Source organism: Eublepharis macularius, chromosome 4 (assembly GCF_028583425.1).
Source record: "Eublepharis macularius isolate TG4126 chromosome 4, MPM_Emac_v1.0, whole genome shotgun sequence".
NCBI classification, from domain to species: domain Eukaryota; kingdom Metazoa; phylum Chordata; class Lepidosauria; order Squamata; family Eublepharidae; genus Eublepharis; species Eublepharis macularius.
The window spans coordinates 151,879,488-151,895,545 of NC_072793.1; the positions used below are offsets into that span (position 1 = coordinate 151,879,488).

The window sequence follows — 16,058 nt, forward strand, 5'->3', positions numbered from 1 at the left end:
CCTTGTTGTACGGCTTTAACACTTTTTTGTTTACTATCAGGTTTTCAGGCAGGGTGTTGGACTCAAAGGTCAGCTGGAACACGTACACCTCTTTGGTTCCATTTGAAGCCTGAAATCCCCCCTGTGCTGCCAGGGCTGCCCTAAGGCAAAGGCCACCAAGTTGATAGCTAGGTTTCTCTTAACAGCCCTATTTATGCAGTGACAATCATGATGACGTAGCTGATCTAGATGAATCTCTGGCCCCCAAAGGTGCATGTTTAGTAGAACTTCTCACTTGTCAGTCTTTCGGTTGGAAAACATCTACCTACATGTAGAAAGGGGAGGGAAGGCAGCATGGTATAGCCCAATCTCATCAGATCTTAGAAGCCAAGCAGGGTCAGAACTTGGATGGGAGACTACCAAGGAAAACACTGTGAGGGAAGGCAATGGCAAACCACCTCTGCTTCTCTCTTGCCTTGAAAACTCCTTGCTGCGGTTGGCATAAGTTAGTTGCGATTTAACATACACATGTAGAACAAGGCCTTACCTGGTGTATCCTTTTCACCTGGTCAAATGTAGTGAATCTATCTCCTGGCAAACAAGAGGTTTCCCCGTGACCAGGCAGGTCAAGACAGACCACATGGATATTCTTAGGAAAGAACTTGGAGGGGAAAAAATATCAGGTTTTGAGACTCTCAGAGAGCAATGTTTATACATTCAAGAAATGAAAGTTCAGACATTATGTAACCTCACTATCATGTCTTTGGTACATTTTACTACCCACGCAACTGTCTCCACCTATACTGCTGTTTTAAAATATTTAAATTGTTTAATGTGATTGTGAGCACATCTCCATATATAATAGTCTTCTATGACTGGCTGCGTACAAATCTGATGGAATTAAAAAGAGCATTATGCTCTCACTCCAAATCAAAAGGATGCCAAAAATATTGCAGAAAAAGGAAGCATATAAAACGAGGGTAGTATCATGGTGTAAGAAGACAACCAGGAAAAACATGTTAAGAATTAGGAACAGGGTTTCCACACACACACTCCAAACACACACACACACACACACTTCAAATTATAATGACATTTCACCCTGAAAGTACTTTTGTCTCCGTCAAAAATTTCAAGTAACCTTGTGTGAAGCAGTGTCATGTCAAAGCTGAAAAGGAGGTTCTTAAAATAAAATGAAAATAAAATAATTGTGGAGGCAAGTAGAGGTAACAGGACTAGGTGAATCTGTCTGTACTCACTAGCAAATCAAAAATGTTCTTCAGTAACTGCATTTCTGAAAAAGTGGAAACTTACGTAAAGGGTGATTAACCACAGGTCTTTGTCAAGCGTAAAGCCGTGAAGCATCAGGATGGAGGGGTGAAGGCCAGGTTTCCCACGGGACAAGTAACAGAACCGGTAGCCATTATGTTCAACATATCTCACTTGCAAGCCATTTATTTTTTGACCAGCCCTAAAAGCAAAGAGGACAAGATAAATGGACAAAAATTCATTTTTACCATTGTTGTTATACTTTTCTAGCATTTTTAAGCTGCCGTGTTGTCTCTCTAACAATCATTTGTGCTCCCCTATAAAGTAATATAGCTCAAACATAGTTTTACCTAGTTCTTGGGCCATCATACAATGGTCAGTCTATTCCCTTTCCACATATATACAAATATTACTTGGTGGTGGAGAGTGCCCTCAAGTCAGAGTTGACTTATGGCGACCCCTGGTGGGGTTTTCATGGCAAGAGACTAACAGAGGTGGTGTGCCAGTGACTGCCTCTGCATCCCTGGCCTTCTTTGGAGGTCTCCCATCTAATTACTAACCAAGCCAACTCTGCTTAGCTTCTGAGATCTGATGAGATCAGGCTCACCTGGGCTATCCAGGTCAGGGCAATGAAAATTTATCAAGAAACATAAACAATATAATTTGAAAACATAGTCTCGTAAAAGCCAACCTTGGAGAATGGAATTAAAATCTAGTAAGTGTTCTCTAGAAATGGTCAACCTTATGGTAATGTCATCACAGAGAAAACTAAGAGTTAGATATAATTTCCACATTAAATTGAGAATTCTTTCCCCAAACATTAGGAGCAAGCCTAAGCAGGGCTACTCAGAAATAAGTCTCATTTTGTTTAATAGTGCTTACTACCAGGAAGGTGCTTTTATGATTCCAACCAAAATCATATATTTAATATTGAACCTGGCTCTACACTGCTGATCACAAATCAAAATAATGGGGCCAAGGACAAAAAGGGGGATGTTTTGTAAGAATTGAGGAGAACCCCAGGTTTGCAGAAAAATAAAAAAATAACAAAATTGGAAGGCTTTACAAACCTCAAAACTGAAGAAGCAAGATGTGTGTGGGTGCAGACATATTGAGCGGAACCACAAGTGACAAAAGGCACAGGTTGGACACTTGTCAGCTTCCCTCAAGTTTTGATGGGAAATGTAGGCATCCTAGTCTTGCAGCTTGGCTCTCTGACTGCTGTCCAATGGACTTTTCAACTGTCACTTGTCCAACATTCCGCCAAGCTGCCTACATTTCCCATCAAAACTTGAGGGAAGCTGACAAGTGTCCAACCTGTGCCTTTTGTCACTTGTGGTTCCGCTCATTGTAACCTAAAAATAAATGCCATCCAGTATCTCATGAGATTATGGTTAGCATAACTGGGCACATAAGGAAAAAATAAGGAGCAGCAATGGAGAAGAGGAGAAAATGGCAGCATGAGGATGGGAAGAGGGAGCAAAGCAGGGCAAGAGAAGAGGAGAGGCAAGAAGGGGATGGGTATAATAAGAGGCAGGAGTGACAGGAGGAGGAGTTGGTGGCAATGTTGATGGAAGGAGGAGGTGATGGGAGCCGAGGAACTGGTGGTGCTGGTGCTGGTGATGACAGGAGGGAGGACCATTGGTGGCATGGAGAGTAAGTATGGACCAGTCAGGGAGATATGGAGAGGAAGGTGTGATGGGGTTTCTGATCTAAGCCCCCTCCCCCACAAGCCATCACTGGCTAGCAGTTGGGAGGCTTGGAGGTAAAAAGGAGACCTGTACATTTTCAGTTCCAAGCCCCTCCCATTAGTAGGTTGGCTCCACCAGCTGTCCTTCTGGAAACAAGAGAGGAAGAGGTGTGGTTTTCCTCTCAGCCTTCAGTCTTTGCAGATCCCCCTCTTGTCCTCCATAATTCTCTTCTGGGCCTCACAGCAAATATTGGAAGAACTTCCAAGGGAAAATGATAACAATGAGGAAAGGTTTTCATTTTCACAACCTAATCACAAAGAGAGTGTCCCCTCGTATCCTATCTAAGATCGCTACCTCTTCTATGACTGCCCTTGGCTATGTGTGTTTCACCCACAGCTCTGACTCATGCGGGGCCGTTTCCGCATGGCTTACCTGAACCCGGAGCGCTGTGCAACATGCCGAAAAAAACAGGGAAGATTGCGTTTTCTCACGCGAGTTTTGCACAACATTGCGCAAAACTCCTGTGAGAAAATGTGATCTTCCACGGTTTTTTTCGGCATGTTGCGCAGCGTTCTGGGTTCAGGTAAGCCGTGCAGAAATGGCCCAGGTCTTTTATCAGTATCCAAAGTAGCCTATGTATAATGGTGCCGAAGTATTTTAATGTAAGTTTTTAAATCTGTTTTTAAAGTTGACTATTAATTTATTGTGTTTTAATGATGATATGAGCTGCCCTGAGTCCATTTGTGGGGAGGGTGGGATATAAGTCAAATCAAATAAATAAATAAAATAAATAAGTGACAGCGAATTGATATCCGCCAATTACAGGCTCAGTATGGAGGCAGTGCTGGATTTAGTATGAAGGCTGCAGCAAGAAGGCCCTGATGAAAGTTCAAGTATGTTTTTAAAGAACAGACAACAAGCAACTTACCAAAAGTTCAAATCAGTGACATCCAGGGCTTTTTTTCAGCAGGAATGCGATGGAACGGAGTTCCGGAACCTCTTGAAAATGGTCACATGGCTGGTGGCCCCGCCCCCTGATCTCCAGACAGAGGGGAGTTTAGATTGCCCTCCACACTGCTCCAGCGGTGTGGAGGGCAATCTAAACTCCCCTCTGTCTGGAGATCAGGGGGTGGGGCCACCAGCCATGTGACCACTTTCGCCGAGGGCAACCCACTGAGTTCCACCACCTCTTTTCCCAGAAAAAAAGCCCTGGTGACATCTGTATTTTCTTATCATATTAAATGTGTTCAATGACTTGTTTGTTCAACATGACTACAAAGTGTTTTAACTGTGTTCAATATCTTGTCCTTGCAAAGTCAATTTATATCTAGAATGTTGTTTGTCAAATATGATGACATTGGTCTTCTCATAATTTACCATTCTTGGTTACTCTGTTCTGCATTTCCAGGAATTACACTGCTTTCCAGAAGCTAGCATTGCTAAGATTTCACAGCTACAGAAATTAAATAACCAAATTCCATCATTCTTGTACAGCCCATGATTGCAGATAGGATATTCACAACATATATATGGTTCTGGTTTACAAACAGGTTTGTTAACAACAAGGCTTACCTTCACAGATACATTCCTAGATATATACCACTTACCATCTTGAAAACCTGACCAGTGCTACAGGCCACAGGAAGTAGACAGTGAGAAAAGTAATCAATAAGATGCCAATGGGCAAAATAAACTCCATGTTTGCTTGTTAAGCTTTCGCACCTGTATATAGTGAAAACACAGAACAGAAAATGGTGGATTGGAGCAAGGTGAACACTCAGGATTAATGAAAAGAAAAGTGCATGTGATACAGTAAAGGTTTTTAAATTACTGAGTAATTTCTTAAGTAAAAGCCAAGTCATCTTTATCAGTGTGGGCATAGTTTCTCCCAGGGAGTCATCATCTCTGAGTAAAAAATAAATTAGATGCTCTACTGTCATCAGACTGAGAATAGCACCACTACCAAATAATAACCGCTGACATATTCATAATGAACAAGGGCAGTGGCACATTGAGAGGATTTACATTCTAGTGCATGAGGGATGCCAGTCCCCGTGTGGGGGTATGGATCTCACACCTTTACCCTTTGCCCCCTGGTCCCACTTACCTGGCCAGTGGGGGAAAAGAGGGGGAGGCAGTTTGGGAGCCCCCAGAGAACATGGCAAAATGGCAGGCACGTGCACTTCGGAGGCTCTGGTGACACAATTCCAGTTGAAAAACAAGCTACGGGGTCTCAGCAGGACCAAATTGGCCCCAAAGATAGCAAGAATACTTCTGCTTTGGATTGCTCTCTGAGTTGCTATTCAGATGGATGCATGACTAGTACTTCATTAAAATATGGAACAACTCCAGGGATAGCCCATTGGAAAGACCATTGTGCTACGGAAATTCCAAACTGCTGATACTTTTCTATCTGAGATTATAGTTTGGGCATCAACAGCATGCCATCAACTCTCTATATACCTGATCAAAGGAAAAGTTTAGCAAAAACTTCTTCTTCTAAACATAATCAGTAATTGGTTAATGGTAAGCCCAGATGGTAGGCTGTGGCATATGGACACACATGAAGCTGCCGTATCTTCAGTCAGTCCACTGTTCCTTTCTGCTGGGGATGATGTGGATTGAACCTTGCACCTTCCACATGTAAAGCAGATGCTCTACTCCTGAGCCACGGCCCACGGCCACACCCTGAAGGAGTTCTTGAGCAATAAACCAACCAATTTCTCCATCAGGACACAGAATGAAGGATATATTGTAAGATAGATGCTATCTGATAAAGCATGATGAGACCTATATAGCCCCCTAATTATTGAGAAAATACACAAGGAAACACAAGCTACCCAGTCTCTCTCTGTAAATGTTATATACCCCTTGAGCCCTGATCCCCAAAGGTGTGAGCATGTTCCTCCCTAGAAGGCAATGCCCTTTTGTGACTGTAAGGTTTGCCTCTGTTCAACACATCCATGTGAAACATCTACACTACAGCTTAATCAAAAAGAGCCCAGTAGCACCTTTAAGACTAACCAATTTTATTGTAGCATAAGCTTTCGAGAATCACAGTTCTCTTCGTCAGATGCATGGAGGGCAAAAAGAAACTGGTCAGATATAGAGGAGGAGAGGGGAGGGCGGAGTAGATGCAAACAGCTCCTTCTGATATGGAGATGCAAACAGCTCCTTCTGATATGGAGATCAGTTTGCTTCTGTTGAGGAAATCAGTTACCTCTGATAATGAGATAACCATGGGGACTATGAATGGTTATCTCATTTTCAGAGGTAACTGATTTCCTCAACAGAAGCAAACTGATCTCCATATCAGAAGGAGCTGTTTGCATCTCCATATCAGAAGGAGCTGTTTGCATCTACTCCGCCCTCCCCTCTCCTCCTCTATATCTGACCAGTTTCTTTTTGCCCTCCATGCATCTGACGAAGACAACTGTGATTCTCGAAAGCTTATGCTACAATAAAATTGGTTAGTCTTAAAGGTGCTACTGGACTCTTTTTGATTTTGCTACTACAGACTAACACGGCTAACTCCTCTGGACACTACAGCTTCTATCTTACTAACAAATAGTGGAGTCTTTTGAACATTACTCGGCAGATCTTTACAGTGTAGCACTTTGGCTTGCAGGCATGACATCTTAGCATTCTTAAATTTGCAATAGTTCCATCTGAGGATGTGATTCTGTCATATATGCCTCCTGCATATATGCCATAAATGTATATGGGCTCTGCCTCTGATCTCTGAGAGTATGGGAAGTTCTTTGTTACTGCACTGCCAGTAAGTTATCTCGCAAATGTTTACTTTCTCTTTCTCGCTCTGCTGAGCCAATGTCCTTGACTGCCAGCTGAAACTGGCTTGAAGTGTATCCTTCTTGAGAACCTAAGATAAATTCATCTTTCTCACTGTCTACTCTAAAACAATGTCTCACTCCACACACACCCTTCTCTTAACAGTCTCTTTCCCAAGGCGGGAATATTTCCTATAACTAACATTGCTAGCCCCACATACATCACTTCTGCCAATTCCACTATCTAAGCACCTTGTACTGAATGGATCTCTAATAAAGTTACTTCAACTGGAACACCTGCGTGTTAACTGTGGAGAACTTGGGGATTTAACTGCCAGGGACTGACAAATTCTTTATTTGCCTATGATGTAACAATTAGTGATCATTTCAGAGTTTGTGGTTGTTGATGGACAACTACAACAAATTTATGTCACAATATGGAATGCTGTTTCAAGTGCAAGGGCCTTTCCTCATACTACAGTATTTGGATCACAGAGGTGGCCACACTGAATTGTTTTGTACCAGATCCTACAGATGAGGCAAAGAAGGCTATCCAGATGTAACTGGTAAACACATTTTTATTAGTAGCATTACCCAAACAATATATTGATATACAGATTAAAATATATTCCTGGTGAGTATTATAACATCACTGAAGGAAATGCTGGAACAGAAGGAAGCATGTATATGTGCAATATAAAAGTGAGATAAAGTCAAAAGGCTGAAATTCCTGGGCGATTACAAATGTTGTGATAGTGATTGGACTAAATGGACTAAAATCCTAGAAGCTCATGAGTGGGGTGAGAATAAACAGCAAGATGGCCAAATGAAGTGAAGAGATAACAGAATGTGCCAATTAATAAGATAGAAGATTATGGCCAGGTGGTTAAAAGCAGAAATGTTTATCAAAGTTATGATGGAAGACCAGGAAGACCAGGAAGCAGGAGTGAAACTACAGGGTCAGAGGCCGACATGAGATGAACCACGTTGAACCAAGGTAAGCTGATTGAATCCAGTTGGAAAGGAGGGAGATTTCTAAGAATTCTCTAAGGCAGACAAAGATCTCAAAACCCTATATAAGACTCACGGAATATGAAACAAGTTGGAGGATTCTACCTGGATTACCTGACACAGTTGGTACACAATTGTGCCCTATGTCTCCTGCTCCAAGTGAATGCTTCAGATCTATTTCTCTTGCATTTTTTCCCCTTCCTGCCTCGGGTGGAATTATCTTGTACATCACATGATTTTCTTCAAATTGACTTCCTTCATGCTACAAGGTTATCTTCATCTCTCTGCCTCAAATGAACATTTTCTTCAAATTACAAGACTTTCTTCAGATCAGCTTTCTTCAGAGACTACAAGACAACAGACTAGCTTTCTTATGCAGAGATCTGGCCAACTCCAGCATAAGTATGATGGTGTGTGTGTGTGGCTGTCATCACACGGGCCCTTATTTCGTCAGTTTTGCACTAGAAGTCGTTTCTTCTGTTATCGTTATTAGAACGGATTCTCCCATCTTTTGATGACTGCTTGCGTTTCCAGTCAGTCACATTAAAAGGGAAAAGCGCAATTTGACGGTCTGTCAAAGTGCCTCTGTAAACAGGGCCCTAAAAATCCCGCCCTTTAAAAAAAATTTCACATATTTGCACTATATCACTCTTCTATTATACCAATGTTGTGCTTGGCCAACCCAAAAGCCAACCGTGCTAGGTAGCAGAGGTTTCCCACCCATGGCAGAATAGCGCTATAGCGCTATAAGGCTGACGTTTTTTTAAAAAAATTACTTTGAGGTTTAATTGCGGGTCACCCTGGGGCTTGTGGGAGTTTGGGCAGGAGAATCAGTGTTAGGTGAGACAGATGATTGGGGAGAGTGAGCGTTTTGGTGTTGCAAAGAGTTCATAGTCGAACCAGGGCATTCACATGGAAGTGGATAAAGATGACATAAAGAGTCACAAAGTGTGAATTGGGGAGAATGGCGAAATTGCAAGAGAGCCGGAATAAGGTGAGCATTCAGTGGGAGATGGCGCTAGTTTGGCGCTAAATGTATGGCCATGTGATGACGGCCTGTGTGTGTGTCCTCCTGTTCTTCTCGTGTCATTTATTATTTCATAATAAACATTACTTGCATGGTGAAGTAGACTTAAAACCACATGGTCCTTTTACTCATTTCTTACCTAACCCCCTCCCTCAAATTTATGATGCTTGAGAATATCAAAAGTCCAAAATTCAGCAATATAGAGCTAATCCAGTTTGGGTTGGATCCACCAGAAAAGTTCACAGAAGGTACTGGCAGAACAGATCTTTCCTGGCTAGCACCCTGTTCTTTATCCCAAAATTATTCTCTGAGGATCAGGAGGAGAGCCTTGCAAGAAAAAATGTGCCACAGGATGGGGAGCTGCAGCAACGATGGGGGCAATCAAGTAATATTGCTTCTTTATCCCCTTTCTGCTTATGCAGGTTCTCTCATTCTCCAAGTCTTTTCAACTTTTTATATGCTGAACGAATCAGAGTAACTCTTTGACCCTGAAATGGCCACTGCCATTCATCCCAGTTCAAACTACTCATAAAAAACATGATTGCTATCATCCCCATCTGCCCTAGTCTTTCTGACTGAGAACAGGCAAAGAAGATGTGTGATGGGAAGCCTGTTACCCTGCCCCAACATTCCCCACCTCCTATGAGTGATGGGTATTTAAACAGAGAAGGGGCAAGAAAGCATCACACAGACGAAGCAATGGCATGGATCTGTTTCATCTAACTCATGCTACCCATCACAGAATCCACACAGGAGAAAAAACTTATACATGCTCAGTATGGGGAAAGGGTTTCAATCATACCTCAAACCTCAGCTCTATTCACAAATCTACACTGGAGAGAAACCATATAAATACTCAAGTGTGGAAAGAGCTTCAGTCAGAAGGCCAGCCTTTGTACACATTACAGAATCCACATGGGATAAACCATATAAATGCTTAGAGGAATTTGGGTACAGCAAAATCCTTATTTCTTATCAAAGAATCTACATGGGAAGAAACTATTGAAATATTCAATCTGGGAGAAAATACTGAAATACACAAGTGTAATGTAGTGGTTCCAGTGTTGGACTAGGATCTAGGATACCCAGGTTCAAATCCCCATTCTGCCAGGAAGCTTACTGCGTGACCTTCAGCCACACACTCTTTTAAAAAATATTTAATTTTAAACAGATAATCAAACATAATACAATTGCTAATCCATAGGATTAATAAAGATAAAAATTACCGAGCAGATCCGTCACACACTCTCAGCCTAAGCTACCCCACCCTTATGGGGGCGGCACACAGGCAGGCCCACAGATGGTGTGAGGAGGGTAGCAGCTTGCTGAGACCGGGTCTTCCCAGAGTTGGTTTGCTTGGGAATGCAGCCCAAAGCGGGTGGTATAACTCAAAAGCATCCCATAGAGGCCCAGGTAAGAGGGAAAAAATGCAATTCCCTTCTACACCTCCCACCTGAAGCACCAACAAATCTTAGAATGTTGCTAAGAGCAAAACTAGATGGTGCCACATCCTTGAGTCCACCATGGGGACACAGCACCATTTTACAGCCTGGCTGTACCTCTCAAAATAAAGCAGGGACCTGATCCCTGAAGATGTTTTAAATAACAATAGTTTGATCCTACATCTGTAGCTGACTGCAGTTCTCCAGGCTGCCAGTTCTGGACCTCCCAAGCACTGTGTAATCCCCAGCCAAGACACCCGTGGCTCAAATGATAGGGTGTATGCTTTGGAACTATCTCTCTCTGATCTGTATCATGCACATTGAGAGCACAGGTTACGATACAACAGAATCAAAATAAGTAAACAAATGTGCAACCATGTCAAAACCTGTAAGCAAAAGATTATAACATCCATCTTCAGTTGCAGCAATCTTACACGTAATCAGGGAATTACTGCAGCTACTGGCCTTTGTATAGCAATGTGCTTTTTCAGAGATTCATTTTCACTAATTACATCAGTTTAGTGTAGTGATTAAGAGAGGCAGGACTCTGATCAGGAGAACCGGGTTTGATTGCCCACTCCGCTTGAAGCCAGCTGGGTGATCGTGGGTCAGTCACAGCTCTTCCAGAGTTCTCTCAGCCCCACCCACCTCACATTTGTAGGATTTCATTCACAGTCCTAAATATTCTGAACCAATATGGTTTAACTATTGGAACCAATATGGTTTAACTATTGGACATCTACTACCACCAGATGTGTATAAAGGATGCTGATTGCTTGTTATGCCTCCAGGATCAAACTGAGGCTATAGGTGCAATTTTAACTATCCTATATAGTGAGATACCATCTCTACATGGTTTTAAGTATATTCTTCCTTATACCCACATTGGCTGATTTAAAAAAAAACCTTTATGTAAACTAATCCACAACTTTTCTAATATATTCATTGACAGGCTCTTTCCACCTGTCTTTATTACTGCTACCTGTTCCACCTTTACTACCAGTGAATAAATAGGATCATAGAATCATAGGGTTGGAAGGGACCTCCAGGATAATCTAGTCCAACCCCCTGCAGAGTGCAGGAAATTCACAACTACCTCCCCCTCCACACACACACACAGTGACCCCTGATCCATGCCCAGAAGATGGTAAAACACTATCAAGATCTCTAGCCAAACTGGCCTGGGGAAAATTGCTTCCTGACCCTCAAAGTGACGATCGGCATTACCCTGGGCACGTAAGAATGGGCCATGAGAACTAAGCACTGATGCAACTCTTCCTGCCCTCCCTCTCATGATCTGCCTAGGTTCACAGAATCAGCATTGCTGTCAGATGGCCATCTATCCTCTGCTTAAAAACCTCCAAAAAAGGAGAGATCGCCCCCTCTCAAGAAAGCCTGTTCCTCTGAGGGAGTCCACTGGGGGTATGTCTTGGCGTTGCATCTCTTTAATCTCTTTCAATATTCTCAGCTTGTTCTTAATATATTTGAGAGTTGAGAAACTTTGTGCAGTTCCAACAACAGGCTTCTTTATTGCTCCCAACAGGGAAAGGAACACTGCCACTCTTAAACTGCTATAACTAGCTCACATACTGAACTGGAACTATAACAAGACACAGAAGCACAGCCACCACGACTATATGGACTCCCTAAAATTCATAAGGATTCAGTCCCACTCCGATCCATCGTGAGTGCCATTGGCTCACCAACGTATGAATTAGCTAAACATCTGGCCAATCTTCTACAGGACCACATCGGAAAAACCACGTCTTATATCAAAGATTCAGCACATTTCATCAACAAAATCAGTTCTCTGGAACTCAATCCACAGGACATACTCATCAGTTTTACTGTTGTGTCCCTATTTACCAAGGTTTCGGTAAAAGACACAATCGCACTTATTAATCAGATTTTTACAGAGGATGTAACAGCCTTATTCCACCATTATCTGACAACCAGTTACTTCCAATGGGATAACGAGTTCTATGAACAGATGGATGGGGTGGCCATGGGAAGCCCTCTCAGCTCAGTTATAGCAAACTTCTACATGGAACATTTTGAAAAAACAGCTCTAGAATCAGCACCCCACAAACCTACAGTCTGGTTCCGGTTCGTGGATGATACCTTTATCATTTGGAGCCATGATGAGGAAGAATTTATGGAGTTTTTAAACCACCTCAACAATATCCACCTGAACATACAATTCACCATGGAGAAAGAAACCGAGAGTAAACTTCCATTTCTAGATACCTTGGTCATCTGCAAAGCAAACTTTCAGTTAGGTCACAAGGTCTACAGGAAACCAACTCAAACGGGCTGGTACTTACACAAAAACTCCAATCACCACCCTCGACAGAAAAGAGGCATAATAAAAACATTAGTAGACCGTGCAAGACGGATATGTGAACCGCACTTTCTCAATGAGGAAATTAATCATCTAAACCACGCACTTCAAGCAAATGGCTACTCTGGAAATGAAATCAGAAGAGCGAGTAAACCAAGGATAAATCAAACAACTAAGGAAAAACAGTCTCCTACAGGAAAAGTGTTTTTGCCATATATCAAAGGAATCACTGATCAGATGGGAAAGCTTATGAAAAAGCATGGCTTACAAACAGTATTCAGACTCACCAGAAAAATACAACAGATGCTACGTTCAGCAAAAGACAGTAGAGACCCCCACACCTCTGCAGGAGTATACCATATACCCTGCAGCTGTGGACAAGTTTACATCGGAACCACACAGCGTAGCATCCAGACAAGAATAAAAGAACATGAAAGACACCGCAGACTTGGCCATCCAGAAAAATCAGCAGTGGCTGAACATAGCCTAACTCAAACAGGACACAGTATCCTATTCCAGGACACTAAAATACTTGACAACACTTCCAACTACTTTGTCAGACTGCACAGGGAAGCCATTGAAATTCATAAGCATAAGCACAATTTCAACAGGAAAGATGAGACTTTAAGAATGAACAGAGCATGGTTTCCAGTCCTGAAAAACACCAGGCTAACAAAACACTCTATACCCGACAATAGCCCTACAGAGAAGATTAGCACATCAAGCACCAAACCATATGCAAAAGAACCTCCTCAGGATACAGTGAAGCATTAGCACTCCATTAGCATTTCACACCCTGGGAAACCCTTATAGGATGACACAACCCAACCCACCTTTCTGAGTAGATATAAATTACTTGCAAACATCTCCTCCACAGTTTGACACTGAGAGATCTCTGTCTTTCGGTGCTACACCTCTGAAGATGCCAGTCACAGCTGCTGGCGAAACGTCAGGAACTACAATGCCAAGACCACGTCAATACAGCCCAGAAAATCCACAACAACCATCGTTCTCCGGCTGTGAAAGCCTCTGACAATATATCTTTTCCACACTGTGACACTGAGAGATCTCTGTCTTTTGGTGCCACACCTCTGAAGATGCCAGCCACAGCTGCTGGCGAAACGTCAGGAACTACAATGCCAAGACCACGGCTATACAGCCCGGAAAATCCACAACAACCATCTATAAAAAGGCCTTTTCCATACATGTCTTGCGGGAGGGAAACAGAAACTGGTTTATAAGGGATCAAAGTGCTTAGAGTAAAAGTGTTCTGCTTCCGGCAGGTGCCAGCATCTGCAGGGTTAACTCAGGCAGATAATGGGAGCCAGCTAACAGAGGCAGGATGCCAGTGTTTAATAAACAGAGTCCATAATTGACAAGAGCTGTCAAAGCCGGCCAAGGTCAGTCTTCTGAGAGAGCAGCTCCAATAACAGCAGTGGTAACAAGGAGGCTACTCCCAGAAGACGCTGACAAAACAAGGAGCTGACGGAGTCCGCCCAGGAGAGTGCAGTCAATTTGGATAGTTAAAGTACCAGTGCAGTCAAACACTTCCTCACATTACATACCAAAAACTATTTCCAATGTGAGTTACAAACTTCACCAATTTATTAGCCTATAACATAAATTACTTCCTATTAACCATCCCTATTTACAACAAAAGTCAAACATGATACACACAAGTGTCCCAGTAGTAAGTACCCCAGATTTTTCAAGGACAAATTCTTTTTAAGGATGGAAATTTAACAGGTAAGTCAGAGAAATTACTGATCTTCCAATTTTCTAGAAGTGTTTTCTTTTTTCTTTGTTATTAGGTGGAGCGGGCGAGAAGAGAGAGATCCAAGAAAACCCGGAGGGGCAGCGATGCTGCAGGTAAGTCCATCAGAATCTCTACAATATTTTATTTACAAACGTTTCTTCTCTTCTTTTCTTTTAGATGGAACATGGGAGAGTATGAAAATCCAGCACGAATGCAGAGGAAATGCCCAGAACTGTGGCTAGCAAAGCTCCAGCTGGAGCTTTTCCATGCCGATTGGGTGGTGTGATTTGAGTAATTGATAAGAACAGACACGGAGAGATAAATTGAATGCCCCTGAGGAAGTCATGTTGACGAAGAGCTGACTGGAAAATTTGCTAGCCACATCTAGCTCCACGTGACTGGTGGGCTTCCTTCCACACAAATGGGATTTGAAGGAGTGGAAGGGCTGCTCATTAAATTTGTTGATGATACCAAATTGGGAGGAGTAGCAAACACCCAAAAAGATAAAATTAAAATTCAACAAGACCTGAATACTCTGGAGAAGTGGGCAGCTGTGAATAGGATGCAATTCAACAAAGACAAGTGCACAGTATTACATCTGGGCCACAAAAATGGGAAGCACAAATACTGGATGGGGGATACACTTCTGGGCAGTAGTATATGTGAAAGGGATCTTGGGGTAAGAGTGGACTGTAAACTGAATATGAGCAGTCAGTGTGATGCGGTGGCAAAAAAGGCTAATTCAATCCTGGGTTGTATCAAAGGGGCCATAGCGTCGAAATCGCAGGAGGTCATAGCCCCTCTCTATACTGCCTTGGTCAGGCCACACCTGGAGTATTGTGTGCCTCTGGAGGCCTCACTTCAAAAAGGATGTGGACAAAATCGAGAGGGTACAGAGGAGAGCGACAAGAATGATCAGGGGTCTGGAGACTGAGCCCTACGAGGAAAGGCTGAGGGCCTTGGGAATGTTTAGTTTGGAGAAGAGGAGATTGAGGGGGGACATGATTGCTCTCTTTAAATATTTGAAAGGCTGTCATTTGGAGGAGGGCAAGAAGCTGTTCCAGTTGGCAGCAGAGGGTAGGACCCGAAGCAATGGGCACAAAGGTACTGGCTGGATATTAGGAAGAACTTTTTCGCGGTCAGAGTAGTTCAAAAGTGGAATCAGCTGCCTAGGGAGGTGGTGAGCTCCCCTTCACTGGCAGTTTTCAAGAAGAGGCTGGATGAATATTTGTCAGAGATGCTTTAGGTTGATCCTGCACTAGGCAGGGGGTTGGACTAGGTGGTCTGTATGGCCCCTTCCAACTCTATGATTCTATGATGCTTATGAACTGTGCATTTTGCCTGGTACCACACCCACCTCCCACCGTGCTGCTGGTGACCATTAAAGCCTTGTAGCCACAATGTGCATTGAAACCAGCAAGTGGAGTGCTCATCAATTCTATAACCTGATTGGGCCAGCTGCTAGATTTTGATGTAGCTAGCACACAGTGCCTGATTCCACAGTGTGGCCAGGGTGGGTGGATCAAAGCAGAATGCAAGCATTGGCCCACCAGGAAAAATCCCGCTGACCTTAATGGTCAGAGTGCCCATGCATACCACTGACTCTGAATCATTCACAATGACTCTCTGCATTCACCCAGATAAGTAAGTAGGGAACTACTTTGACATAATATCTTTCAAACCCACAGTACAATTCTAATTACATTGAGTAATCTGCCATATCACTAGGACTAGGACTAGAATCATAAAATGAA

At 42.9% G+C, this 16,058-nt stretch overlaps 1 protein-coding gene across 1 annotated transcript in view; it reads right to left on the minus strand.

Annotated features, from left to right (window-relative positions):
- LOC129328841 (monoacylglycerol lipase ABHD6-like) overlaps nucleotides 1-16,058 on the minus strand; it is a 31,771-nt gene that overhangs the window by 10,644 nt on the left and 5,069 nt on the right. Inside the window, exons 2-4 of the mRNA XM_054978146.1 lie at nucleotides 4,547-4,661; nucleotides 1,294-1,450; nucleotides 527-640 (exon numbers count right to left, since the gene is read on the minus strand). Of these exons, the coding sequence (XP_054834121.1) occupies nucleotides 527-640; nucleotides 1,294-1,450; nucleotides 4,547-4,638 (363 nt within the window). The 5' untranslated portion in view covers nucleotides 4,639-4,661. The remainder of the gene's footprint in view (nucleotides 1-526; nucleotides 641-1,293; nucleotides 1,451-4,546; nucleotides 4,662-16,058) is intronic.